Genomic DNA, 27,930 nt, shown 5'->3' on the forward strand with positions numbered 1-27,930 from the left:
ACACACCCTCTGCTTCATATTCATAAAAGACTCCTGCAGCTTTTCCCCTTGCGAAGCTCAGCGTACAGAGATGCAAAAAGAATAAAAGCAGCGTTCCAGCCTGTGATGCACAGCCGTGGAGCAGCCATGGGCTTTACGGGAATGACATTTATGGCTGACATCAGATCTGAGTATTTGCATTGGATTTCAGTGTCAGCATCGGAGGTGTGGCTTAGCAGCGACACTGTTTCAGTCTTCTGATCCAGCTGAGAGGCAGCCCTCTGAGAAGATACTCACTTCCCTCTTCTCTGCTATCCTGCTCGCATCTGACTCCTCCCTCCTGCAGCTCAGCACAGTGCAGGGTGAATCAAACAGCCTCTCATTCTCTACTGTATTTCTCCCTGAGCCGGTAGGGCTTGAACCTACCTGATGTTCTGCCTTCATTTCAACTGAACTCGTGAGTAAGGCGCATTGCCTGATATCTGTTAAAAGTGAATGGCATATTATTACCTGAAGAGCCTGAATTAACCGTCTTCTAGTACTGAAAGGATTATAAAGGACCACATCAAACCTAAGTGTCTTTTAAATGAAGAATTGCATTTTTTTCGGCATTTGATTGTTGCCTGATTTTTGGAGAGCGTGAGTTACTGTGGTTATCAAGGGTGCTTACATCTGAATATTTCTTCATCAAATGCCACAAAAGAGAGTCTAGGAAAGCAAAGAAGAAACTTGTGAAATGGAGCTAGCAGTTACGGTTTCTGCTAGTGGAAACTTGCAGAGTCAGTGAGGCAGCAAACACAATAATTGGCAAGGACAATGTCGGTAATGCTTAGTAATTTATCACTCAATGGGACAAGCTTCTTTGCTGAAAATCACAGCATTATGGATAAGCCTCGCGAGCAGAGAACTTTGAACGTCTTTCTCTTCTGCTTGACTTTTATCATTACGTTCACAGCGCTTCTGGGCAGCATTTATTCACTAGTTTTCCTGCTGAGAATGCAGAACAAAACCACGATTGCAATGATTGTGACCTCACTGTCAGTAGATGATTTAATCAGCGTTGTGCCAGTGATTATTTTCATGCTTACCCAGTGGTCAAGTGATGTGCTCCCCCAGCCTCTGTGCGCCACCTCAGCGCTTATGTATTTATTCCAGGGCATTTCTGGCAACCTGAAAGCATCTCTTATAGTTTCTTACAACTTCTGCACCGTCAGCAAAACTGTGACGATGAGCCGCAGCACTTCCAAACGACCAGTGAGCATGATGTGGGCCGTTCTCACCATTTGGATTGTCAGTTTGCTAATCTGCATTTTGCCTCTCTGTGGCTGGGGCAGCTATATCCCCACCTCTTGGGGCTGCTTCATTGACTGTGCTAGTTCCTACATCCTGTTTTTATTTGTTGTCTACTCCCTGTGCTTTTGCCTTCTCACAGTGCTTTCTGTCCCTCTGACTTACCAGCTGTTGTGTTCAGATGAGCAACAGCAGTTATACATTGATTACCAGGAAATCTCTCGAGGCTATGTCACCCCTGCAACACCTGCAGGCTGCAGTACTGCTACCCCATCTCTGTCACCAGAGGACCCTGTGGATAAGACCCTGAAGCATTTCCAAAATGCATGTGCCAGCTCAGAGGCAGTTTTCAGGAAAGGTGTGGCTGAGAGCAGTGGACTCAAGCCCCATTGCGTGAACAACATACAGAGCAGGAGCTTCACAGTGGGGTTTGCCCAGAAACGATTCTCACTGATTCTTGCACTGACAAAAGTCATTCTCTGGCTTCCAATGATGGTAAATTGTCAGACTGCTTTACTCTTTAATATTTACATGTGTTTAAATGGGATGTGAGTTGATGTGACGTGAACTGAAACAGATGAACTGTAGATGTAGCAGTTGTTCCTTGTAGTATAGTTTGTGCTAGCAGAAGTCCTTTTAAATAGGTCTGTGTGACACTACATGCATTTAACTGGCTTTCAGCAGGTTTGGCAGAGCCTTATTTAAGATCAGTATGCTACTCTGTCTTCACATCATTCGTATCACCTGAATACGGAGGTGAATGAGGTCCATCCTTTCATGTTTCCAGCTCTCTGATAAGCATTTGATTAGCATTATGGGGTCTGTGAATTTTATCAAGCTTGCTTTTCTGCCCCTCCTCACAGCTGTGAGTCACAGACTGGTTAAGAAATAGGAATTGTTTGAAAAATGAGGGGTTTTTTGCATCTTTGTAATCTCCATTGCATTTTGGGGGGGCTATCCATGTGCATGAACTAGGACCTTTGGGAACAGATACTTTCTCATATACTTAGGAATGAATCTGTTGAGAATATGGACGTGGCTCTTGCTCAGTATTATCCTTGTCCTCTGGATGTATATAGATTTAGCATCTCAGCTTCTCTCAACTGAAAGAGAGCATTACGGAGCCGCTGCAGCACAGTTCTGTATGGTCCTGTGTTCTCTTGCTCCACCTCAGGAGTTGGGTTTTCTCAGTACCCCACAGGAGATTTAGCAACTTTTAAGTTGCTTCGATTGTGAGTTGCTTCTTTTAATAGTTTTCAGGTATCTGTATTTACCATTTAACTTGAAGAAGGATCTCCTGAGAAATGCAGAATGAGGAGGAGAGAGTTTGTCACTGTGTTTGTTTACGCCCTTTTAGAAAGAACAATTGTTAGGCTCAATATACGATCACTGGTGACAGCCTGTGGCTTTTACTTGTGCCACGCTCATAGTGAGATATTTTGTTTCTTCCTGGAAATATGCACTTGAAGCAATGTAAATTTCTAAATGCTCTGCCTTTCAGATACAAATGTTTGTCCAGCACATCATCAGTTTTCAAAGCCTTTCATTCGAAACCCTTAGCTTTCTGCTGACTTTGCTGGCTGCCACCGTCACCCCAATATTTGTCCTGTCAGAACACTGGATCCACCTGCCCTGCGGCTGCATCATTAACTGCAGGAGAAACGTGTATGCTGTGTCTTCAGAAGAACTCAAAAGTAAGTATAGGAGGCTGACTCGCAGCTGGAATACATCTTGCAGTAAATAGGATAGGAAGTTAGAGTCAATAACACTGCTTGGCTGATTTTCCCAAGACACTGGCAGATCTTTTAGCAGAACTGATGAACTCTGAATCCTAGTTTCCCTCTCCTGTCCTACCCTGAGAAAGTTATATCCGCCAAAGTCTGGCTTTTCCTAATCAAATACATGGACCATGCTAAATATATTTAATGCCGAGGGGGGAAAAATAGGTCAATTGTGAGCAACTTCACATTCCTGAATTAAAAGAAGGAGAGTATCTTTTGTTTGTACACCTGTCCTATAGATACTGAACAGAAATTATAGTGATACCAATAAGCAAACACCATAGGGCGTGATTTGGCGGGGTGGGGCAGGGGGGCAGTTGTCTCCGTGCATTTATGTAAGTTGTTGAAAGTTGAGGACCTACTACACGCTTTTTTCCTAAAAAGATTTTCCTGCATGTTTATCACATTTACCTGATATACGTGTGAAATAGAGGATGCCAGACCTTCACTGATGACTTTCTTGGAATATTTTAAAGCCCTGGAACTAGTTTTTCTGGTCCTTCGTCTAAAAACAAATGAAGGAGTCACTGCATCTGCTGTCTCAGCCCCAGCCTGTCTGCTGCAGTTACATGACCTTTGTTCTTTTTATTAATAACTTCTTGATCATGTATTAATGTTCAGTCAGAGAAAGGGAAGGCAAAGAAATACAACTGTCACTTTATGAACTTACCTCTAGGGAAGAAATACACACTTAGGGTTCTGCAAACATTAGTAGTAACATCAGATTTGTGGCTAAAATGTTGTGTAATGCTTTCCTGTAAAGTTCTTGGTCACTGTTATTTATGAAATATCTTAATCTCCAATGTTCACATAATCTACATAGTGGGATTGCATTTTGAATTAACAATGAAAATAGGACTTTTCCAGTGTTCTTTTCCAAAGTATTTATTAAAATGGTTTAAGGAAGCTTAATGTACCTACTAATATAAATTCAGGCTCTTTACTAATGCTTGAATTGCGTTAATTGCATACAAGTGTATGCATATGTGTTCATACATGTTTGCTTTCTGGAGCAACCACAAAATTTATAAACTTAAACCGAAAAAAACCTAGGCTGTCCAGCAGTAGGTAATTCTGAAAAGTTTAAAGGATAGAAATCTGCAAGCAGATGTTGAACACATCTGTACCTGTTAGATCTCTCTTAACATATAATAAATATGTTCCTGTAAAAATACCAGTAAGAAAGCCAAAAAAGAAGGGAAGAAGGAGAAATAGTAATTTTTTTTTATTTACTTGCATAATTATTGTCAAGAATATATTAACAGAAAGCAATTTCTATTATTTAGTATTTATAATGTTACAATCATTTTCATATATAACAATGATAGATTTCTGCATTAGACTTACAGCAGCATGAGTTGCAGTTGTAGGGTTTGATAAAGTTGTCCCTTCAGGCTTGATCCAAGGTGAATTGAAAGTGCTGGCAAGTTATATTTAGGGAAATACAAGCTAAATACTTCTGAGGATCTGAGTGTTGTTCCCTGTTTTCTGCAGTGAAAGTCCACTGACTTAAAACGCAGAAAGACTTCTGCTGCCACTCATGACCTTTGAACCACTTTCCCAGAGAGGGTGACTGGAGAAGACAGCTTATTCAAGATGTATCTAATATAATATTTAGAGAGAGAACGTATGGCAGATGGAAAAGCAACCATTATAAAACAATTTAAAATAACCGTGCTTTTTTGGAATTTTATGCTGAAGGCTATTCTCAAGTTTTAACAGAATGACTATTAAGGTCAGAAGTTCACCCATAATTAAACATGATCTTGTCAACCCACTGTCTAACTGCTGAGCAGAGATGCATGTTGCATAAATGTATCTCTGTACCTTTTATTTTATAATATAGATACGATAGGTTTGGGGGGAAGATGATTTCATGAGTTGAATAAAAGGCACTCCTTTAGTTACTACATAAAGCAGGATAAAAGGGAGACATGAATGTGAAGGATCAAAGGTGGTTTGTATCAGAAACAAGGAAACATGAAGGGTTATAATGAAGGGTTATAAATGGTGATTGAGAAATTTAATTAGTTGTTCAGTTACTCTGTAAGATTAATTAGTTGGAGCACTGAATTTAGAATGAATATACAAAAGTTTCACTGTGTGCTTCAGCTGTTGTTTATTTTTTATTGTAGAACTCTGTTTTTCTTACTTGACTGTTAGCATTGAAGGATAGTTAACAATTCTCAGAAATACATTTTATCACTTTGTACAATTTTTCTCCTTTAGGCATATAGCTGAAACAGGATTGGAAAAAATGATATTGCAAAATGAGCCTTAATTTAACTACTTTCTTCTTGTGAGAACCCAATAAACATCATAACCAATGTGTTTTTGAAAACGGCAGATGAATCTACCAGTTTCTGGGAATCCATGAACTTTGGAACGTATCATTTCTGAATTCATTAAGCAAGCAACACAATAGCTTACTGCCTAAGAAATCTCTCTTCTCAACAGTTCATACTTTTTATGGATAGAAAATGATCTGTTGTTGATAGTAACAAAATAAATTATTATGTATCTTGGAATGTAATTTACATTGTATATGTAATCTAATTTTTGTGCTTGCTTTTGGCTCTTTAATATAACATTTCTCTCCTTTCTATTTAGCCAGACGGAGAGGTTTTGAATTCAGCCTGTCATTCCAGCAAGGTTATGGAATCTACAAAATATCCCATGAAAACCACCACCATGATGATGGTGATAAATCTCTGCCATATCACAACCTGGTGAGCTATGACTGTGATAACTGCAAGGAGCCCCAGAAAGCAAGTGGCGATGCCCCCAAGTGCGGGAGCGCAGAGTTCAGCACCGCGGCCGTGGCGGACAGCTCCAGCCTGGCCGCTGGCCGGGGCGGTGCACACCCGGCAGGGATGGAGAGCGGGCAAGATCCTGGCACGGACAAGAACCTGGACCGTCTCCTTTCTGACAAATTAGGGGTCTTTAAAAGAGAAGAGGCCAGCAATTTTGATAAGTCAACTCTTTTTGAAGGACCGGAAAGAAGATTGTCTCATGAGGAGGGCCATAAACCTGAACTCACAGATTGGGAATGGTGCAGGAGCAAATCAGAGAGGACCCCTCGACAGGTAAAACAAGGATTTACTGTAAATTTTTTTGGATAATGAGAAGTACTTTACTTGGAAATTTAAAGTGATTTGTGCTTGTGTTGAAATTGCAATTAGTTCTATTGACAGTATAGTTATTTTTAGTAAAATCATACTTAGCATTCTGTATTTTAGTAACCTCACACCTATTTGCAAATTCTGATCTGGCAGTAATTTCTCATTTGTCTCCTTAATCATGGGTTTTCATTATTATTATTATTTTACATGCACCTGCATGATCTGGGTATGGTAAGGATTCACTATGAAATATGTTAATTCATCTCAATGAATAGGAATTTTCTCTCCGGAAGACTGCAAAAGATTGCATTTTCAAGGGTATTTCCAAACATCTGGTGACATTTTCTGTCGTGCTTACATTTTGGGTGGGGAAAAAAGGGTAACTGGAAAAACAAACATGAGAAGCGAACGTGAAGGGTGAGCACCACAGGTTAGTATGGATTTCAATCTGGATGTGAAGATTCCTATTAGATTCAAAGAGAAAGATTCCAAGTATTAAAATGATCAAAACCTTTTCCCTTAGAATGTGAACAGTTATCAGGGAAAAGAAACGCTCAGGTTAGTTTTCTAGAGCTGTGAGAGAGAAGTTATTAAAGATGGATTCTTTTTATATATAGCACTTCAATTTAAGGATTTGTTAAAGATGTCCACAAACTTAGCTTGTGTAGCTCTTTATGTAGAGGTTCTGATTCTACTCTCTCGCATTTGCTGGGCACCTTATTGAATCCTATAAAGCTTTTCACAGCTTAAGAGAAGAGGAATATCAAAAAACCATAGGCTTTAAGGGGGCATATCGTTTGAAACTAGTACATAAAACTACAGTTTTACAGTTCGCCTGTAGGTATGTCCCGTGAAACATACCAGCATCTCCACAAAAACTGGGCTTCGCTTTCAGTTATCATATTGCAGTGGTATTGTCTGTTCCAAGTGCACAGTCCTCATTCACATGCTCCTCGCCATGCAGATAGTGGCATATCAAGAGCAGGAGGGCCAACGATTTCCTCAGCACAGGGGCATTTTGGTTCTGCCATGACAAGCCTTATTGTTAGTGCCTCTACTTAAAGTAGACTGGGAGGGTCTGCACTGGTTTCTGGTTAGAGCTGAGTTCAACACTAAAGTAAAGAAGAGCTGTAAAAGAGAATTGCCCAAAAGTGTCATTTGTAAGGTCAGTTGTGAGTTGAACTTAATTCACTGACTGTCGTATAAGAATAGGGGCTTAAAGGGGAACTGCCAAAGCTTCCTTTTATTTTCTATAATCAGTGTTTTTTTAAGAGGAAGAATGTCACAAGATTTAATGCAGGTAGAATGCTGAAAAAGATACTGTTGCTCTTAAAGGAAGGAAGGCGATACTGTTAACCATTCCCTTTTGAACTGAACATAGAGACTGTCTGTTGAATGGGCAAGGAGTATGAAGATTTTCCACCTCCTAAAATGAATGGTTATGAACTAGAGGTCAAACACTGGCATGAGGCGCCAGGCAAGCCTGTAATGTGACATCTCCAGTGGAAACTGAAATGAACGACAGCTGTTTATCCCACAGCTGTAGAAGTTACATGCTGGTCTGTTCACGTACTGGCTTCTAAAAAAGCATCTCAGGGTGGTTTAAGGATCGAATGGGGTAGTACGGTATTGTGCACTTATCTACTCCTATTCTGTATGCAACTTTCATGTGATACATTGTTTATGCTCCACCACACAATTTGTCTGCATGAACAGTGTATATAGTGATCTTAGAGCAGCGTAGATATATACCTATTTTCAAGATAAACCAGGACAGTTCTCTGTACATACAAATACATAGTTTTCATGTTTTATATGCGACACAGTCACAGTTTTGTATTCCTGCTGTAAATTGACTCTGAGACAATGTAAATGTCAACTCTGCTCACTCACCTTCGAAGGTTTCCCTTGGTAGAATCCAAAAGGAGCCAGTATTGGCTTTCCGTTTATTGTTCATAAGCAACTGCGAAACACAGGCAAAAGGATGAAAACAAAGGACATGACAGTATATTTATTGTTATTGTATTACTATTCAGTTTGAGTCTTCATTTTATTTGATTAAATCTCAGGAGCTTGTGTGGTAAGTAGCCAAATTACTACTTTTCTATATTTGGACAGACCATAGTTGGCCATAGGAAAAACATCTCTTCAGTTTTTCTCTAGGACTGAGAGGCTGTGAGGAAACGAGAGCGTGCGTATCTCTTTTGAGGGGAAAGAACCTAAACAGTTCCTAAAATTGAGAACTTGAAGTAAGTGCTCAGGGAGATGGTTAACATTTGGGGAATGCTATGTTTCCTGCATCAGTCACTATGCTCTGGAAGCAGTTAAGTCTCCCACTGTCCTCCAGTGGTCATACAAACAAAAATACCCATTGCCTGTGAAAGGGGTTTAAGTGTCTCCATTGAAATAAGCACAAGGCTCTATAAACCTGAGAAACACTTCTCCAGGTGAGGTAGTTGGATGCTTATGCCCTATTCAAGCACAATGGAAGATGGTCAATATTTTTCCTGGATGGCTTAGTTTTTCCCAAGCTCTCCTGACTGTGCTTGGAAGGGGAAACTTAAGTTAAGGAAATTGAAATTTAAGGTTTAAATAGACCCTTACCTAGATTATGCGAACCCTACCTTCAGGAAACAGTGCTGAATGGGGTAGGTGAAACACTGTCATGTTTTTGTAGTGTTTCCTACAGAGCTGTGGCTTCTGTTAAATTTTACAGTGCATACAGTCTCCCCTTGTTTATTTGAATTCTGACACCTGCTGATACCTAGAATATCAGCCCTTCCTCCCCCCTACAACTCCAGGGTGATACAGGAGGCAGGAATTTGGGGCATGATGAAGTTAGCCAAAGTCAATCTGCCTGCCAGACTGAGTGTTAATTAAAATCTGAGGGCTTAAGTGTGTGCTATGGAGTTCAGTAGACATTTAGCATTGCATTCAGAGGGAATGGGGCTGGAGCCTGTATGAAGCCCACCTCTGGAGGTCGCCTGGTCCAACCTCCTGCTCCAAGCAGGATAACTTCAAAGTTAGATCTATTTGCTCTGGATCTTTGGCACATTCCTATGTAAAATGACTGATCACAGAATCACAGAATGGTTACAGTTGGAAGGGACCTCTGGAGATCATCTAGTCCAACCTCCCTGCTCAAGCAGGGACCTCTAGAGCATATTGCCCAGGATCACATCCAGACGGGTTTTGAATATCTCCAGGGAAGGAGACTCCACTACCTCTCTGGGCAACGTGTTCCAATGCTCTGTCACCCTCACAGTGAAGAAGTTTTTTCTCAGGTTTAGGCGGAACTTCCTGTGGTTCAGTTTCTGCCCGTTGCCCCTTGTCCTGTTGCTGGGCACCACGGAGAAGAGTCTGGCCTCATCCTCTTGACACTCCCCCTTCAGATACTTGTACACGTTGATGAGATCGCCTCTCAATCTTCTCTTCTCCGGGTGGACCAGGCCCAGCTCTTGCAGTCTTTCCTCATAGGAGAGGTGCTCCAGCCCTCTAATCATCTTGGTAGCCCTCCACTGGACTCTCTCCAGTAGTGCCATGTCTCTCTTGCCCTGGGGAGCCCAGAACTGGACACAGTGCTCCAGGTGAGGCCTCACCAGGGCTGAGTAGAGGGGCAGGATCACCTCCCTCCACCTGCTGGCCACACTCTGCCTAATGCAGCCCAGGATGCCGTTGGCCTTCTTGGCCACAAGGGCACACTGCTGGCTCATGTTTAACTTGTTGTCCACCAGCACTCCCAGGCCCTTCTCGGCAGAGCTGCTTTGCAGCGGGTCAACCCCCAGCCTGTACTGGTGCATGGGATTATTCCTTCCCGGGTGCAGGACCTTGCACTTGCCTTTGTTGAACTCCATGAGGTTCCTCTCTGCCCAGCTCTCCAGCCTGTCCAGGTCCCTCTGAGTGGCAGCACAGCCCTCTGGGGTATCAGCCACTCTTCCCAGTTTAGTATCGTCAGCAAACTTGTTGAGGGTGCACTCTGTCCCTCCGTCCAGGTCACTGATGACTAAGTTGAACAAGACTGGACCCAGGACTGACCCCTGGGGGACACCACTAGCCACAGGCCTCCAGCTTGACTCTGCGCCATTCACCACAACCCTCTGAGCTCGGCCATCCAGCCAGTTCTCAAGCCACCTCACCGTCCACTCATCCAGCCCACACTTCCTGAGCTTGCCTGTGAGGACACGGTGATGGGAGACAGTGTCTCAGCTTGCCTTGCTGAAGTCCAGGGAGACAACATCCACTGCATCCATCTCCCCTCATCTACCCAGCCAGGTGTCCCATCATAGAAAGCTATCTGGTGGGTCAAGCATGATTTCCCTTTGGTGCATCCATGCTGACTGCTCCTGATCACCTTTTGATCACCTTCTTGTCCTCCACATGCTTAGAGAGATGGCCTCCAGGATGAGCTGTTCCATCACCTTTCTAGGGACTGAGCGGAGGCTGACAGGCCTGTAGTTCCCTGGCTCCTCCTCCTTGCCCTCTCAGAAGATTGGAGTGACGTTAGCTTTCTTCCAGTCCTCAGGCACCTCTCCTGATCTCCAGGACCTTTCCAAGATGATGGAGAGTGGCCTAGCGATAACATCCGCCAGCTCCCTCAGCACTCGTGGGTGCATCCCATCGGGGCCCATGGATTTATGGATGTCAAGTTTGGACAAAAGATCTCTAACCTGATCCTCCTCGACCAAGGGAGAGTCTTCCGCTCTCCAGCCTTCCTCTCTTGTCCCCACGGTGTGGAATTCCTGAGGGCTGGCCTTAGCAGTGAAGACTGAAGCAAAGGCAGCATTCAATAACTCTGCCTTCTAAGATGACTGAGATTCATTTTAAATTTAAATAAAGGAATCTCCTCTCTGAAATACCAAAGTTTATAAAATGAGTCAAAATAGGAATGTCAGTTGATATTTCAGATTGAATTGATCATTCCTTTCACTGAAAAGCAAATGTTTACTCTCTTACAGTATGCAGTGATGAACGACTATGTCTATGGGCAAAAGTGGATGATCTGAATCTGTTTTTAATCTACTAGTTCTTGTTACCTTCTTGAGTGTCATGTATAATTTAGTTAACAAAGTTAATATGTCACCAGGTTTCCAGACATTCTTTGTTTTTAAACAAGAATTCCTTCTCCCACCTCCAACAGCTGCCATTCCAAGTTGCTGGACCTGTGACTTCCATTACAGCAGGTACCTGCATCTTTTTGTGAAGCAGTTGGCAGTGACTGCGTGTGGCTGGCTTTATTTGCCCTGGGGCTTTATATGTCACTTTTGGACAGACTTCTTCACTACTTTCATTACAAGGAATCCTAATTTGTCCTTTTCTGACCTTTTCCCAGTTATAGCACACTATGCACTTGCCAGGCAATAAGGCTTCTATGGTCTAAAAGTTCAAGGCTTCTAAGCCACAGATCTCATTGTTTCTGACATTCAGTATGAGCTTCTAGAGCTCCACAGTGCTGACATTTGCTTTAGTGGTGAAAAAGGGCAGAATCTAAAACTCCTGCAAGTGTTGTGAAAAGAACTTTAATGCATTTCTCGGACGTATGTTGGGTGGAAAGATCGATTTGGGCCAAACATTAAATAAGCTGAAAGCCACCCCTTTTATTCAGTTTGCCTGGAGTTCCCTAGGTATCTAAGAAAAGTCACTTTCTCCTCATCTCTCCCCATTAGTCGCCTTTGTTAAAAAAAAGAATCTTTCCGTAGCATTATTGGCCATGTACCTCTGCTTAATTTGCCAATTAAGCTAACCAGTTGGGGAAAAGATAATAAATATTGTCAAGAAATGGGTGATTACCCTAATGGGATGCAAGTCCCTCACTTTCAGTAGTGTCGGACTATGCATGTTTGATCACAGAAATAAACATAAATGTTCTTTCTAGAATATTCCAGCTCTCTGTTTAATAAACAGAAAATGTAATTCTGTAAGCTGCTGTAAAATTGTAAGCTGCAAGTGGTGTGGTAAATGTGTCCTCACATGCTGAATTTCCACAGAGCAAAGGGCATGGTTGCTCAGCATGAGAACTTACTAAGAAAAACAGAATCTCAGTTCCTCTAGAGATAGTTGACAGTGAGCTATCTTATCAAAAATTAGAATGCATTTTTACTTATATAGAAATTTTTTGTCAGTTGTAGTCTATTATCAGGCTTGAGAGCTTTTTAAAATTAGAGCACAGTAAGTACCAGGAAATTTAACAGATGGCACTATAGTAGCAGGGGAGAAGATATACCTGGCAGAGTGTATTTTCCCGTGCTTATTTCTCCCCAAACTACTTTGATCCCTCTCTTTCCCCACCTTTGGTCTTTCCCCTAAACATCCCATAATAGGTCTTGTAAAATCCCAAAATACATTTCCCCTGCATCCCGTAATGACTCCCATACCCCTGCAGGCTGTAACCCCCCTCAGTCTGTAAGGTGATCTGGAGGGCGTCTCCATCTGCCTCACCTTGATGGGTTTCAGACCTGGAGAATGGGCTGATTGCTCTGGGAGCAGCCGGGCCAGGGGGCTCTGTTTCTCTGATTGGTTTATCGGGGCTCCTCCTCCTGTCGTCTTTCTTCTGTTTTACTTTATGTTTGGGGAGATGAGCCTTTACTCACATAACCCAACAATTTGCCATTCTGCAGTAATCATGGAGAGCATTGCAGGTAATCAAAACTAAAAAATGCCGTGGGGATTGAGATTAGGCTTTGGAGAACAACAGCAAACTTTTAGCCAGTTACAGATATTATAAGAAATCAATGTGAGAGCTGCTGCTACTGAATGAGTAATGTAGTGTGCATTGCTGTAGCAGGCAGGTGTCCCATTTGGAACCAAAACTGTTTTGGCAAGCACAGTAAAGCACAGAACATTTTGGTCAGGGCCAAAAAGTTGCAGTAATCTAATCCTGATCTCTGAACAACAGCTAGCCAGGCACCCAGATTTTCCGCTGATGACAAATATTTCCTATCAGCAGGACAAGTAAAACCTTTACAGTATAATGCTGTTGCTTCCATCAGTGCATCATCATTAATTTTATCAAGCAGATGAAGCACCAAGTAACTGCCTCAGTCTTTGCCAGGTGCTAGCTATGGCGTTTAACTATATTGTCTAGATCAGCAAAAATGGAGCTGAGTGTCATCAGCGTCATCAACTTTCTAAAGGCCTGTTCAGTCATGCCTTATTATTAATTCTTTTCGTAGGCACTTTGCAGGAGAGGAGAAAGAAAAGGGAGTTGTAGTGTCCAAAAAAAAGCAATCTTGAAGGAACCTAGTTTTGTGAAAAAATAATTGTCCTAAGTTTTTCTGAGAAACCTCATGAGGAAAAGAAGCAACATACTGGAGAACAATCCACTCTGAACACGCTGTATTCTACAAACAACCTAGAGCACATCCTGCTCAGAGGGAGTAAGGGTGGCTGACACGTTTTGTCCAGTTCAAGGTCACCTGCTACCTTCAGCGCTTCAAATTCCACAGGTTACCTGGACAGAACCTAGCTTGAGGAAGCTGTTAAGATAAGTGCCCCATGGCAAGAACACAGAGATCTATGCAAAGTGGTCTTATCACCATATTAATACGGGGATAAACATGGGGAGAAAAGAAAGGCACGGAGGATTTCTCCCACAAAAGAGAGCACGTGCATACTCATTATTTGTTTGAAGAATGCATCTGGAATACACAGATATATTGCTGTATGTTCATTCATTTGAAAAAATAGTGGGATGTTTTAAAGGCAAATTGTTCCAAAGTCTACTCTCTGTGTAGACCCTGTTATTTAGCACTGCCTGTTTAAGGAAACGTAAGTACTTCCTGCCACAGATTATTGTAAGGCCATGTCAAATTCTAGAGTTCCTAACAGCAAGATGTTTACAATCCACTTCAGTCTCATTTTCAGAAAGACTTTGCTCTGAGGACTTTATGGCCCTGTCGCTACACTTGCTTCTGCTTTGCTATCCAGCAAGCTGTAAACCAGCTCCAGTCTTGCAGCTACATAGACACGTCAGTGGGCAATGATGGAATGGATGAGGCTTGTCCTCAGTTATCTCAGCACGTCCTATAAATAGATTGTTTTGAAAATCTTACCTCGTGAATAATTTGACTTGAATCTGTGCTGACATGACCTGAAACTGTTCCAGCAGAGTATAAAACTAGTTTAAGGTTGATCAAAATCAGGCTTCATTCGTGATTAGGAATCCTATAAAAATGGCTCCAATGTAGGAGAGTTTACAGTGTCGTATTAAGCACTGATTTATAAAATTGACATTGTTTAAATAGATTTTTGTGGATAGTTTTGTGGTTAGTTTATTTTTATTAAGCTAGTGAGTCCGTTATGCTATTTTTGTATGTAGCCATAATGATCTGGAGATAGAACTACATTAATCTGGTAACATTAAAGTGATTATCTTACTCAAGAGATGGTATGCAACTGTTTTCCATGCTCTCTGAGTCTGATCCGCATACTGCTTCCTGATAGGGTCATAGAGCTGACACTATTCAACCTTTGCCTCACAAGTTGTGTTACCAGAGAACTTGTGAAGAGATCCTGTTAGTCTTGCTAGATTTTTTGGCTCTACTTATTCAGGGCTGCGGTAAAAAATGAGGAAAAGCAAGAAGGGAAAGAGAAGAACATTCAGTCACATGCATGAATGAGTGAGTTTAGAGTGAAAGAGCTGCATGTCTGCTGTGCCAATGGCAACTCTCCAAAGCCACTTAAGTAGTGCTGGTCAAATGCAACATAGTTCAAGAATGACCAGTCTTCTTTTTTTAGCCTTCTTTTTTGAAGATTCCCTAATTTGCTGTTTATCATTATTTAATATTTATTTATTTACCAGTCACTAATTTATCATTCCATTCCTCATCCAGTCCTGTGCTTGTCAGCCAATTCTAGTGACTATATGACTGCTGCTGTTCAAGCCTTCAGCAGACCATGAAAAAAATGTTACTGCAAAAGAGCAGTGTATGAAGCCATCTGCTTTCATTTCCAGAAACAGTCCATACCTGCAGACTGTCTTTTCCCTTCTGCTTACCAACAAAATGGCTGATTATTTCACAATACATCTGTTATGAGCTCTGCCTTTACTGACAGTATATTGAAGTTCTCTGCAGTTTTTATAGGCTGCCGTCAGAAAGAATTGCCTTACTCTCATGGAAATTACTTGGTCCCTTGCCTGCTCATAGACAGTGCAGCTCTCACTGAGAACTGATCCTTGTTTATCGGTACTTCTGGTCAGAGTCTAGTTCTGGTCTTAGAAAAAGATGAATTGAAGTTGCAGTCGGATTTTAGGTCATGATTTGAGATCCATGGCCAACTCCAGTACCCTCACAGCTTTGTGCTGCTGTCACTCTACTGATGCCTTTTGTGTTGGGACTCTTTTTGCAACATACATCCTCCGTGTTGGTTTGCGTAAGGTACAGAAAGACATGTGAAATTACTATTCTTTGAAAAAGGTATAAAGAAATATACAACCCAGATAACACTACCATGTCTGAGTTGTGTTCCGGAAACTCTTATCTTGCATGTGCTAGTGCCTTTTGGCAATATGAGGTGATGTTCCTCTGGAACAGTCCCAGTGAAAACAGGTAATTAGTGTTACATCTGTTCCAATAGGTTTTTCAAATTTCAGCTCTTTACTACTTAGATACTGCTGCTACACCATTTTCTATGTGGAAAGCAAAAAACACAGCAAGAAATGAAAGTATCTGACAGAAAAGTGAGAAAAAGCACTTTCTTCCATTTCTTAGATTTAGAGAACAATTTTGTAAATTCATCCTTGCTTTTATAAAAAGAAATAGTAGGTTCCCATTTTTTAAGTCAAGGCCACTGCTCTCTTTTAGGAGGGAACACTCAGATGGATCATGAACTTTGCGGTTTGCTTGACTTACTGGAATTTTGCTCACTTTACATCTAATCAGGAACACTGAAAATTTTCACATCTGTTAGTAGGATATAGGTGTATAGTACTCATTGGCGTTACTAGAGCTTTGCATCTAGATCTGGAAGCAGTTTTGGAAGTCTCAACAGAATACCTCTTCTTGGAGGAATGAATCTTTAGAAATAATATTTGCAAGCAGTCATCCATTTTTTAAAATTTTATTCTGTCCAAGTTTGTTTACACAAAGTTTGGGGGAAAAAAATGTACTAGGAGCTGCTACTAGCTGCACTTCCCAGTCACAGCAGAGTTGTAATGCCCTGCAGCTAAACTAAAGCTTGATAGGGCTCTGGATAACAGCAGATCCTTTGTCTGCCACTTGCCTGTTCAGAGTATCCTCCCAGGACCAGTTTTCACTTTGTTTTCTGGAAGGGGCCCCAACGCTAATGCCACAAAAAACTAGTAGTGACGTAGTTTTTGCTTGTTCCTTTTTTTTTTTGTCCTGTCAGCCAACAGTCCATTGGGTGGAGCAGGAAGAAGATGTATCATTAGATGTACTCCAAGACTGAGCCTGAAGGCAGGCTTCTTTGTGAACTTCCCTGTCAGAGCTTCAGGGGTCGTTCTGAAGAAGAGTTAGAGCTGTGATATGGTTGGGAGGAAGAGGGGCTGGTTGCTGGCAGAGGCTTTCTGTGCAATATGAGAACACATACACCAAGAAGAAGTGCTAGCAAGGCAAGGGAGGAAGCAGCCACTCCCTTAACCTGTTGCAGTAAATACATCCTTGAACTCCTTTTTTCCCCACTCTTACCACAATTCTAAAGAAATGCAACAATTTTCTTGGCTTGCATTTGACCTTTCTTCTAGTTTTCTTTTATTTCCATAGCCAGAGCCTGATACATTGCTCCGTTGTAGGAGTACTGCACTCTGATTAGGTGGCAGCACCATTCACTGCAGCAGAACAAAACCTAATGGCAGCTGACAGAGGACATGAGAATGTGGCTCTGTGCAAGAAAAGCAAGTAGAAAGTGCAACATGACATAATAAGTGTAAAGCACGTTAAAGAGGACATATATTTCTGCAATACTGGTTTACTTTTTATGTGACTTTGAGTTGATGTGCTTTTCTGCATGTCAGTATCTGAAGAGGTGAGAAACCTCACCTCTTTCCTATTCCTGTCCCTCTCCTCAAGCTCTCCTCAAGCTCCTTCCTACATTGCCATGTCCATATTTTCCCCTGATCTTTCTTTCACATTTTCCAGTAGATTTACTAAGCCCTTTGGCCTAAGAGTTATGCTTTTGCCTCTGTTTCAACTTGAGAAAAATGAGCACAAAAATAAAGCTTTCATAAAGATCGTTGTGCTGCAAAGCTAGCACGTGGCAATGGCTGTGCTGATAAAATGTGGACTGAGGTGGGAATACCAGCTGCAGCGTTGTGTACTAAATCGCAGTGTTTTCAAGGCAAAAATATCCTCTTGGGCTGCATCCTCAGAGTAAGGACATAGCTGTGTTTTTCCCATTAACACTAATGGAAGTCAAGAGGCTGAACCACACACCATGCATGAAAATGTACGCCTTTATATTTCTGTCCTGCAAAGCCATCTTGTACATTTCCTCCCAGCTCTGTTTCTGTAGCAGGAGGTGCTTAGAGCTGAGGGCTACATGTGGTGTTCTCTCACTTACAAAGAAATGCCAGTCCTCACCTTTCATTTTTTTTTCTATCTCCAAACTTATGCAGCAGATACTGGGCAGATTGGCCCAATGTGCATGCCACTTCCTAATGCTCCAAGAAATTCATGAGATGAAAGACCTGCTGAAATGTTACTGAATTTTATGGTATGGTTTCCATCTTGCTGGAAGAAGGTTGCGCTGCTAGATAAGATCCAGTGAAAGACTTCCCATCTCCAATCAAAATGAACTGAACAGGGAAATAGGACTGCTGGTCTTCTCGCAGTGTTATGTCAGATACAGCTGGAAATAGTACCTGCTGTTCTTGAATGACTGAACCATTCAGCTACACTGTGTTTCAGAGTTCAAACATGAAAATCTATGTGTTTGGGTAAAAGCTTGTGAACCACCATGACGAAAGATAATTAATTTCAGCTGAATGGAAATTGGCCGATTTTGAAGATTTTGCCGATCAAAATGTAAACCCTGCCAGTGACCCATGCAACTGAATCTTTATGGCAATGACTTTCCTTACTGGCTTTAGATAGTTGTCTGATTCACACAGTGAGATAAAGGCATAACAGTTTTATAATTAAACACACAGTCCTTCAGTTACTGTAGAGGTGGTCCTCAATTCCAGCATCTTGACACATGGTATGTTGTATAGCTTTAAAGAGTGAGAGCAGTAGGCTCTCTGACCTTGTGCTGAATGCATGCGAACAGGTAGAGCTGTGAAACTGAAATGGTGTTAAAAAGCACAATACTCTCCAATAAACTAACCTATTACCTCAGGTAATAAACTTGAGTTAGCATTTGGAAGTTTGAAGGTCAGAAACAGTTGTGGATAGTTTATCTTCAGCAGCTCAAGCTCTGTCAAAATGGAAAAGAATCAAAACGCTTTTTACACAAGTTTGTAAATAGTGAGGATAGTGAACAGTGAGTCTGATTCAAAGTACCTGAAATCTAAACACTGCGGTTTTTAGTCAGGTAAATACCCCATTATATTTAGCGGGGCTTTTTCACAGTGCCCAAAACTTTCATTAAAAGAACTGCTGGTATTTCATCTGTTTGATGCCAACAGCCCCTCCAGTACTTCCAGAGGAAAGTAATTTACAACAGGACTGAATATGTTTTAGTGTCCTTTGCTGAGAGGAGCGATAGCACGTGCCAGCTGGCCTGCAACGCTCGCTTACTTGAAATGGTTAAAGGGAACACAAAGGGGTAAATAATCTCTCCCTGCCTTACTTTCTTTTTCACTCTTTCAGCAACACCTGATACTTCCAGAGGGATGCCCATTTTAATTTGTATTTTAACAGCAGTGTTATTTTTCCTGTTATTGTCAGAACTTAACAAAGCGGTGAGAAAAGCACTAATCACTTTCATTTAGCTTTTTGGAGAATAGGGTGCCAGAAAACATAAAGGAGGCCTTTGACTTTCCGTTGAAGCTCTGTCCTGATTGGAAGAAGGTACTGCCTTGGAAAATACCATAGCTGATTGCCCCCTCGTTGTCACTTCTGTGAGTAAAGAGTAATTCCATCAAATGCATTTTTCTGGAATAAAAGTGACATGAAAGGAGAATGAAGCAGCCTTTTTCATTTAGTACCTATATAGGCTAGCTATAATTGAGAGGGAAAGAAAAAAAGTACTTGTCATTTGCTAATTCTTTCTCAGCTGCATTGATGAAAGATATCTTTAACAACTTAGACAATAGAGGTGTTTTTTCCTTTTCTAGAAAGACCGGGTGTAAATATGTCTCTTTTTTTTTTTTTTTTTTTTTTTTTGCCTCTAGTTAGGTGCCTTCAGGCAAAAGAAATCTGCCAGGCTTGCAGCGTATTGCACACTGATTTTTCCCTTTGACTTGCTTCCTCATCTACTGGCTGCCTCAAGCAAACCCTTTCAAGGGACTCTCTGTACAGAACCTATTTATGTGCCCTGCAAAGAGAAGGAGAGGGAGGCTGTTTAAATGATTTCGCGTAGGAGGAGCAGCAGTGTATCTCTGTGTGTTTGTGGTTTGAAGTTTTTTAGCAGTGATACAGGATCTTTCTCACCCCAGGTTGGTTGTAAACATTCCAGTAAAATGCCAGGTGCAGCACAGAAGCCAGAGATCTGAATGGACTTCAAGATTATAATTGCTTTCCCCTGGCTTATGCTACTATATCTGTTTATCTAGTCTTTACTGTGATGTTCTAGTCCAATCTTTTCTTGCAAATGCTGTTCTCTTGGTTGGAAAGTCAGTGCAGATTTAACCACCATCTCCTAACTTTGCTCAAAGTAGGACAGAGCGGTGCAAGCCTTAAGAGGCCTCCTGACAGTCTGCTTGCAGTAAAACTGCAATTGGCACTCTGTTGAATTGCACCAGTAGCAGAAACACTGAGAGGAGAAACATTTGCCCTGGAGGGCAAGGCTGAATATAGGCAAGATCCTATAACATTTCCCTCATGCTGGCACACTCATGTGAGGAAGCTAGCTTTTTATGGCTGCTATTGTTTCTGTCTTGTTCAGATAACTAAATAATAGCTTCTAAATCTGTTGCTTAAGTAGGGTTTTATGAATGCTAGATGCAAGTATGCATGTACACACACAAGTAGAGAAAGAAAGAAAATACCAGGGAAATAATAAGGATAAATGTGTGAGCCTTGTAGAGCTGTACCATGGACACTGTATGTCACAGACTCTTACAGGAATCAATCTGGCAAAAAGCTGCCACTGACTGATAGCAGTGTTCCTCTTTTGAGAGAACAGACAATGGTGAAAACAAGATCGATATCACACTGAGCGAGGCATCCTTGTACATTGTGCCTAATGCCACTTAATGGAATAGGGGTTACAAAAGCAGTGCAATTTAGAGACCTTCCAATAAAGCCATTACATTCTAGGCTTAAATGGAGAACATTTCTTACGGGCTTGTACCGTTTTTCAAACAAATTAATCAGTCGTTACATTTTCTTCGTAAACAAAAAGAGTTTCATTTTAACTTTACAGTGCCTTCTGCTCAGCTCAAAACCTGCTAATATTAGGCTTGCAGATAAACTAAAGCCTTTTCTCCAAGAGTGGATTTGTCTGGTGGCAGGCAACACATAAAATAAAGTTCACCAAGTCCAGTGAAAAGGGCAAGGCCTAATTTTGCAGCTGTTACATAAATGAGAATGAACGTCAGTGGGTCATCTCCCATTCAAAGAGCGACCACTTCCTAGTAGCAAGGTGACGGAGAGAGCTGGGCCAGACTAACCAGACTCAGACTTCTGTACCCACCACAGGTTGCCCAGCAGACCTCTTCTCTGTTCTGCAGTACCAGTTTTCTACAGTCAGATAATAATGTAATTAGCCCGGTCAGTCAAAACAACAAAAAAGTCATTTTAAAAGGTTCGTGACTGGAGAGTTTTGGCAGGTAGGTGTAACTATGCAAAAGCCAAGCTGTTGCCTGCAAAAGGCATGTTCTTTAAAGAGGGATATGTGGGTTGCAGAGCAACACCCTTCTCCAGCAGGAAATGCCAGTTCTGTAGACGCTACCGCTACTTTAATTGTGCTCCTGTTGACAAAACCCTTATTTCTTAGGACTGATCAATACTGTATAATGGATATGTGGGGATGGAGCTATCTGTAAGGCTAGGAGCAGGGTGGTTGCCTTAGTGTAGTGCTAGCATCATTGTCAAGCTTTTGAAACCTCAGCGAGCTGCTCCACCTGCCCCTCTGCTGTATGAGCATAGCTGTACACGCAGGCCGTGACCCTAGCCATCAATTAGATGATCAGTTGCCCACTTTCACTGTGCTACATCAGGAAAAACACACAAGATTAAAATACAAAAGCTGGAATTCATTTGCGTGGGTAGCCACGGTGTTGGCGTTTATTAACTTCAAGGTGCATGACTGCACAGTTAAAATATTCCTCTAATGTAGATTTTGCGCACATCTCAAATGTTCCTACATGCAAGTGATTAAAACTAACATTCAAATTTTAATTCTGCACCCTCTTCTTGACCTGGAAGTGGAAATAATTTATTATGGATTGTCATAACTCTCTCACACTGTGTTGTGAAATCAAAGTCACAGAAGTACAAAAGGATCATTAAGTCAGTATTTGTTCTATAAATCTATCCAAAAATAAGAGACATGCAAACTATGAGGGACATGCCTGTTTTCCCGGTTATTTTTCAAAGATCATTGTAGGATGTGAGACAGGTGTTCAGAAGGAAAGGAAAAGTTTGGTGAAAGCCAGACATGTCAGCAATCCTGCTAGGCAAGTCTGTTTCCATGCTACAGGGAGATATTTCATGTGAAATGAGCTGTTCTTTCTGTGAAGAAGACTATTTAAATAAAATAGATTTGAAAAATGCAAATCTTTACATAAAAATATAGATTGTTTATAATAATTTTAACAGAACTAGTGGTACAGCACCTTGAGTTCTGTAGGACAGAGAAACTGGAGCTCATGGCAAATGACTCTTAGGAAGTCCAGTAATAAGGAAAGCCATGCGCTCCTCCGAGTGATCAAGTCTTTTTATCTACCTTAGTTGAAGCAAAGGAAAGAAGATTTTTTATCTTTTTCTCAGCATCCTGTCTTATCTTCATTTAAATCTTCACATAAACGAAATAGATCTGAAAGTAAAGCCTGATGAGCGTGGTCCCTTTAATGTCATTGAAATGTCAGTATGGGAACTAGATCTGGGGGTGAAAAGGTAAAAAGAGTCAGTTCCAAATATACTTATGGTTATGGGCATATGGCAAAAGTGTTCTTACACTTTCCTGTTATCTAAGATGACCATGAGCCTAGGTGACTACTTCACAGTAGTAAGCCAAAGCCTCCTCTCATCTTTAACAGGTACAGGATGGCCTCCAGCAGATCTTAAAGCAAAGCACCTTCTCAGCTTCTGTCCATGCTGCCCCTATACAAGGGGTCACTAAAAGCTACCATATGCATTATTTGCAGAATATTAAAGGTCTTTCTATTGAATTCATTTGCTTCAGCCACGGACAACTGAGTACAAAAGTTCTGGTATGTAGATGCTAGTATTTTTATCTTGGATGCCTCTGTTGCTCTTTCTCTTATTAATTTGCTCCAAATAAAGATCTGTCCAGACTGAGCAGCCCAATGACAAGTATTAGTTTACAAGTCATTTGAGGTAAACTTGTCTATTCCTGTCATATCCTACTAGCTCTATATTTACTGCAGTCAGCCTCTCAAAGGGCAAATCATTGTAGCAATTAATTTTACTTCAGCTAATTTTTATTTTTAGGGAAGCGGAAGACTAAGCCTCTATTTTAAAATAAACAGAAAACACATTGTCTGTGAAAAGAAATGATGGGATTCTCACTGGAGACATTCTAAAAATAAAACGTTTCAGCCAGAGCCTGGATTCCACTGAAGTAATTAGGAATGCAAACTCATTACAGCTTTATTCAGATTAATGATAATTCTCTTTGACAAGGCAGCATGGCCCAGTGGAAGTGGCACTGAACTGGGACACAGCAAAACTTGCCTTGCTACTCTTGGCTCTACCACGGTGCTATCTGGCAGTCTTAGGAGAGTCATTTTCCATTCTGAGGCCTCACATCAAAGCACTGCTGCCTTTTCAAGAGACAAGATAGAAACTCTAGTGTGATTCCTACTTCCCTATAACACTTATGCTATCTATCAGATTTTTAACACCCATCTTGTCATTTTAGGGTCTGTACTTCATGACATTTCAAAGCTAGGAGCCATGAGGGAGAGTCTACAGACTAACTTTTAGGCTTCAGTCTCTTGCCCAGACATAGGTATGTGGAACCATTTGAGATGTCACAAGTTGTCGCACCTGGCCTCCAGCTGCTGCTTCAGGAGGGGGTAGGTCTCCCATTAGTCCTTGACTATATCTGAAAGTCTTCTGAGGCTATCACAGATCCTCTATGTCATCTCAGACGGCACTAGTCAACCAGGTCTGGGCAACTAAATCAAACTGTGGATGTGTGTTTTGAGTACACAGCCTTCTTGCATAATCAGTGAAGGGAAGCTCTTAATGGAGGTGCGCTAGAGTATCCTCCAAACAATTTTACTCCTCTCCTTTGATGGCGTAGGAAGTCCAGGCTCTTAGGCTTTTCCTTTCTCCTCCCAGTCAATTTAGCATTCCCTTTCTTTCTCCATTGGCCTTCACAGTATTGCAGTAGCAATTTATTGTCTTTAAAATCAAACTGAGCTGTGAACTGCTTGAGCCACCATTCAGGTCATGTGACTTGTTGAACAAACATCATTTTTCTTTGGATTTCAACTGCTAACCAGTATTACTAGCCAAGGATCTACTTTCGGAACGGAGTCAGCTTTGTTCTTAGGAGAGGAAGTATTCATTGCTAACTGTGTTTGGGGAAAGGAGCTGTTCATGCTTTCCTTTCCCTGCTGTGTAATCAAATATAAACACCATCAAAAACAGTACTCAGAGTTGATTACCGTCTTACATTCCTGATTTCTCCAGAAGTACCCAGCCCTGGAAATTGCCTGATCAATTCCAGACACTAAGGGGAAGCAGAGAGAATGCCATACGTCCTTGGGAGACACTTAGCAGCATGCAGAATAAGCATGCCTGTTTTGGCAAGTGATGAAATTACAATTTCCCTCAAGTGTACTAGCTACTTAATACTTCTTTATTAATCTTTAACACAAGTATAACCATTGTTTGGCAAACAAGACAGAAAAGGGTGTTTTGTTTTGGTTTCTACCAGTTTGCAAGGAGAAATACAGTGACAGATTCTATGAAAGTTATCTTCTCCTTTCCTTTTCTTCCCCGTCAGAAAAGCCATAGGGGTAAAACCCTTACTTTGTATTCAAGCGAGACTGCAGAGTTTCTAAGTTACAACATGCCTTCACTAGGATTACTTGAAGACCATAAGTCAGATGGCTCTTGGTGGGCCCTTTCATACTGCTTTACCAGGGCCCGCTGGCCAGGTGCCCTCGGACTTGGTTGTGTTCTCTGCACAGGCTGAAGCCTCCCGTACACGATAATATCCTCAGCTGGTGAACTGGGCTCAAATTCTGCTCAGATAGCCAAAACTGGACAGAAGAGGTTGGTCTTAAACTACAAGGATTATGATGAAGATGTGCCTCATAGCAATAACAACTATTTTCTGTCTTCCATGAAATCTGGGAGATGAGTGAATAATAAAAGGACTTGCAGTATCAATTATGCAAAGATGTCTTTGTTCAGAATGCAACAGCACTCTTTTAAGGAATGAGTACATTTGTGATTTACTTCATTGTTATTTTTTTGTCTTTGCTTATTAAAAAATTAATGTGCTGGTACATGTATTTCTCCAGTGAAAACTATGCCCTAGATTCTTACTGACAGAATAGCCTTCGGCTATCTCAGACAGGAACTGTACGGAGGAAGTGCCCTGTGATACAACATGATGGAAATGAATGAACACTCTTCACAAAAAGTAAAGCTAGGCAAGAGAAGGGCCAACTCCTGTTGGCAGGAAACTCACGGCTGGTGTCACTGCATTAGAGATCCTGCAGTATTCCTGAGTGCTGAAATGCATGTGGATATATATTAAGCAACTTTGAAAATTATCAACTAGCTGTTTCTCTTGCTATTTGTTTTGCAAAGCTGCAAAAAATAGACCTCCAGAGGGATGTGCCATACATGCTGCTAAGGTTGTTCTTAAGGAGAATAGCTCAGATCTTATACTGTTCTGCAACTTTTATAAGACCCTTCAAATATTCTGCTGGATTTAGTTTTGCCTTACAAAATGTTTTACCATGTTTTTTTTTTTTTATTGGAACATTTGAGCATTTTCAGATTTAAACTTTTCAGGATTTTTTGTTTTTTGATTTCTCAGCTATCAAAATAATTGGATTTCCTGTGGCACAGCAATAAATCTGTCCCAATGCTTCCCCTCCCCAATCAGTCCTACCCGAACTTTAACAATGAATTATGAATAAGATAAATATTTTTATATACGTGTATGTGTATGTACAATGAAACATAAAAAATACTTCTATGTAATATATTCACGTGTGCATGCAAAGAAAAAGAACAGGCTTGATTTTAAATCTGCATTTGAACAGCCATGTGCCTGATCCTTCCTTCACCTCTTGTAGGTGTTGAGCATGATTGGAGTCTCAGAAGGATAAATCTTTACTTCATAGCATCAGAATCATTCATAGCAAGACTTCCTTGCCCTCGGTAGTTACTGTGAACCTCAGACAGGTATGGGAGACATTACAGTTAGAAAGAATGTACTTAAACTGTGCCATATCTTTGTGTTAATACAACAAATCGCAGTGTAACTAATCCTGATAAATACAAAGCTAGAGTTGTAGAAAGCTTTCTAAATTTTATTCTGGAAATCATGATAACTGTATGTGTGTATCTGATATGCTGCTAAACTGCTGAGACACAAAAGCTGCAAAATGGCACTTTGATTTAAAAGACAGGGTTTATTTGTTTCACAAAGCTCTTCACCTTTCTGCTCATGCATAATTCCTGCATTCATTCAGATGATAAGACGGCATCAAAACACTGTCTTTCTGAAGACAATCCCAGGAACCAGTAGCTGTGAGCTTTCTGTACCTTCTTAAAAGCATCTTTGTAATAATGCTTTTAAAAGTGAATGCGTAGCATAGGTAGTGTGGGAGGAGTTAATACGCGTATTTCTTTTGCCAGCCACAAGTTTTCTTTTAAATATAGGAATACAAAGAGTAGGGGGAAAAGCATGTGGAGAGACCAGTGAAGCAGAACCCTTCCAAAAAACATTTTGGGCTGAGGTAAAAAATGAATCACAACCCTGCTACTCTTGTGGATGCTAAAATCATGCACAGATGAGACACAAGAACCTGAATGGATAAATTGAAGGCCACTGGTTAGCATTACTCAGATTGCTTCCTCTTCCTGTTTTAGAATCAAATTACATTACAAGACTTAGAGAGCTGAGCTGTAAGTAACAGTGGGAATGGAAGATAAAATCCTTCTGCACAGGATGTATCAGTATAGTCTGATTTGCTAGGTAGATTCCTGTTTATTGCCATGAACGTGTCATAAGGTAATGGGGTGTTAATGGCCATTTAAAACGCAAAGATTAATATTAAATAAGGTTATCAAGATCAAGTTAAGGGTCATGGTCTGTTCTCATTTACACTAATTCCTGCTGAGAGTAATTCCATGGATGATCAAATTTGCCTGGCTGTACGTATAACCAGAAATCCATTCTTCCCTCATTTGGAGTAACGGTGTTTTTATTCGTAGCATTTTTCTGTTGGGCTATTTGACTCTTGACCAAGGCTCGCAAAACAAGCAAAATATGTGTGACAGCTTTGAATCCATGAGAGTGCCTAGTTCCTGTTATTCGGTGCGCTGGGCCCTGCGAGCAAGCTGAGGGACCAGATCTTATTCACACAGCTGAGAACTAAGGAGATGACTGCTGGCCCCTTAGGGGCGCAGGTGCATGGTCCTTTCCGGTACTGTGGCCAGCAAAAGCACCGTCACCGTCCGCACAGGCTCCACTCCTGTGGGGACCATGGAAGTCTCCTGGGGCTTTGGCATTTCAGGGCCAGCCCTGTTAGTGCTAGTTCACCTCAATGCTTAGCAGTGAATTTTTAGCTCAGTGGCTCAGATCTCTGCTCTGGTTTTATTTCTCTCTTCCTCCATCATGCAGTTCCAGATTTTGATTTAATTTTTAATAAACTCAGCTTAGTGTATAATTTAGTAAGTTTTATAGCATCATGTAAATGCTGCTCATTTTTCTTTACTAGCTAGTTTGATTTTTTTAACTTCTTAATATTGTGCATTGATGATGAATAGATTTGTTTCATACACGTTTACTTTGTCAAAACTTGGAGACAATAGTCCACTTTCCTTGCTATTCAGTTCTTACACTGAGTGAGTTTAAGCTGTGATTGGAAAGCTGCTATGTAACAGGGCAGTAGTTACTAGGTAGTTCCTGTTCACAGTCATGAATACATGACATTATGATGCATGGATTGCAAAGACAAAAATGGGTTCTCTTACTTGTAGAAACAGATGGATTTGTCTGTAAATGAACAATATTTCTGCTGGAATTTTTCTGCCAGAAAATTGTATAGCTCACTGACTTCCTAGTTAGTGACTAGGAAATGACAGAGAAGACTTGGCATGTCCATTTTACTTCTAAAGATGAATGTTGATTTCTCAACAGAAAACAGACTTCATAGAAAGAGCCATTAAATCTGTGGTCAGGGGAAAATTTCTTATTGTGGCTGCTCCAGAACTGGAGTACTCACTCCAGTGGGTGAGAGTTATTCATTCGTGCACCAG

The 27,930-nt window shown here is 41.1% G+C and overlaps 1 protein-coding gene across 1 annotated transcript in view; it reads left to right on the forward strand.

Moving 5' to 3' along the window:
* The first annotated feature begins 277 nt into the window (after positions 1-277).
* GPR149 (G protein-coupled receptor 149) overlaps positions 278-27,930 on the forward strand; it is a 34,301-nt gene continuing 6,648 nt past the window's right edge. The window contains exons 1-3 of the mRNA XM_068953887.1: positions 278-1,764; positions 2,771-2,963; positions 5,661-6,136. Of these exons, the coding sequence (XP_068809988.1) occupies positions 796-1,764; positions 2,771-2,963; positions 5,661-6,136 (1,638 nt within the window). The 5' untranslated portion in view covers positions 278-795. The remainder of the gene's footprint in view (positions 1,765-2,770; positions 2,964-5,660; positions 6,137-27,930) is intronic.

Source organism: Struthio camelus, chromosome 9, assembly GCF_040807025.1.
Source record: "Struthio camelus isolate bStrCam1 chromosome 9, bStrCam1.hap1, whole genome shotgun sequence".
Taxonomy (NCBI): Eukaryota; Metazoa; Chordata; class Aves; order Struthioniformes; family Struthionidae; genus Struthio; species Struthio camelus.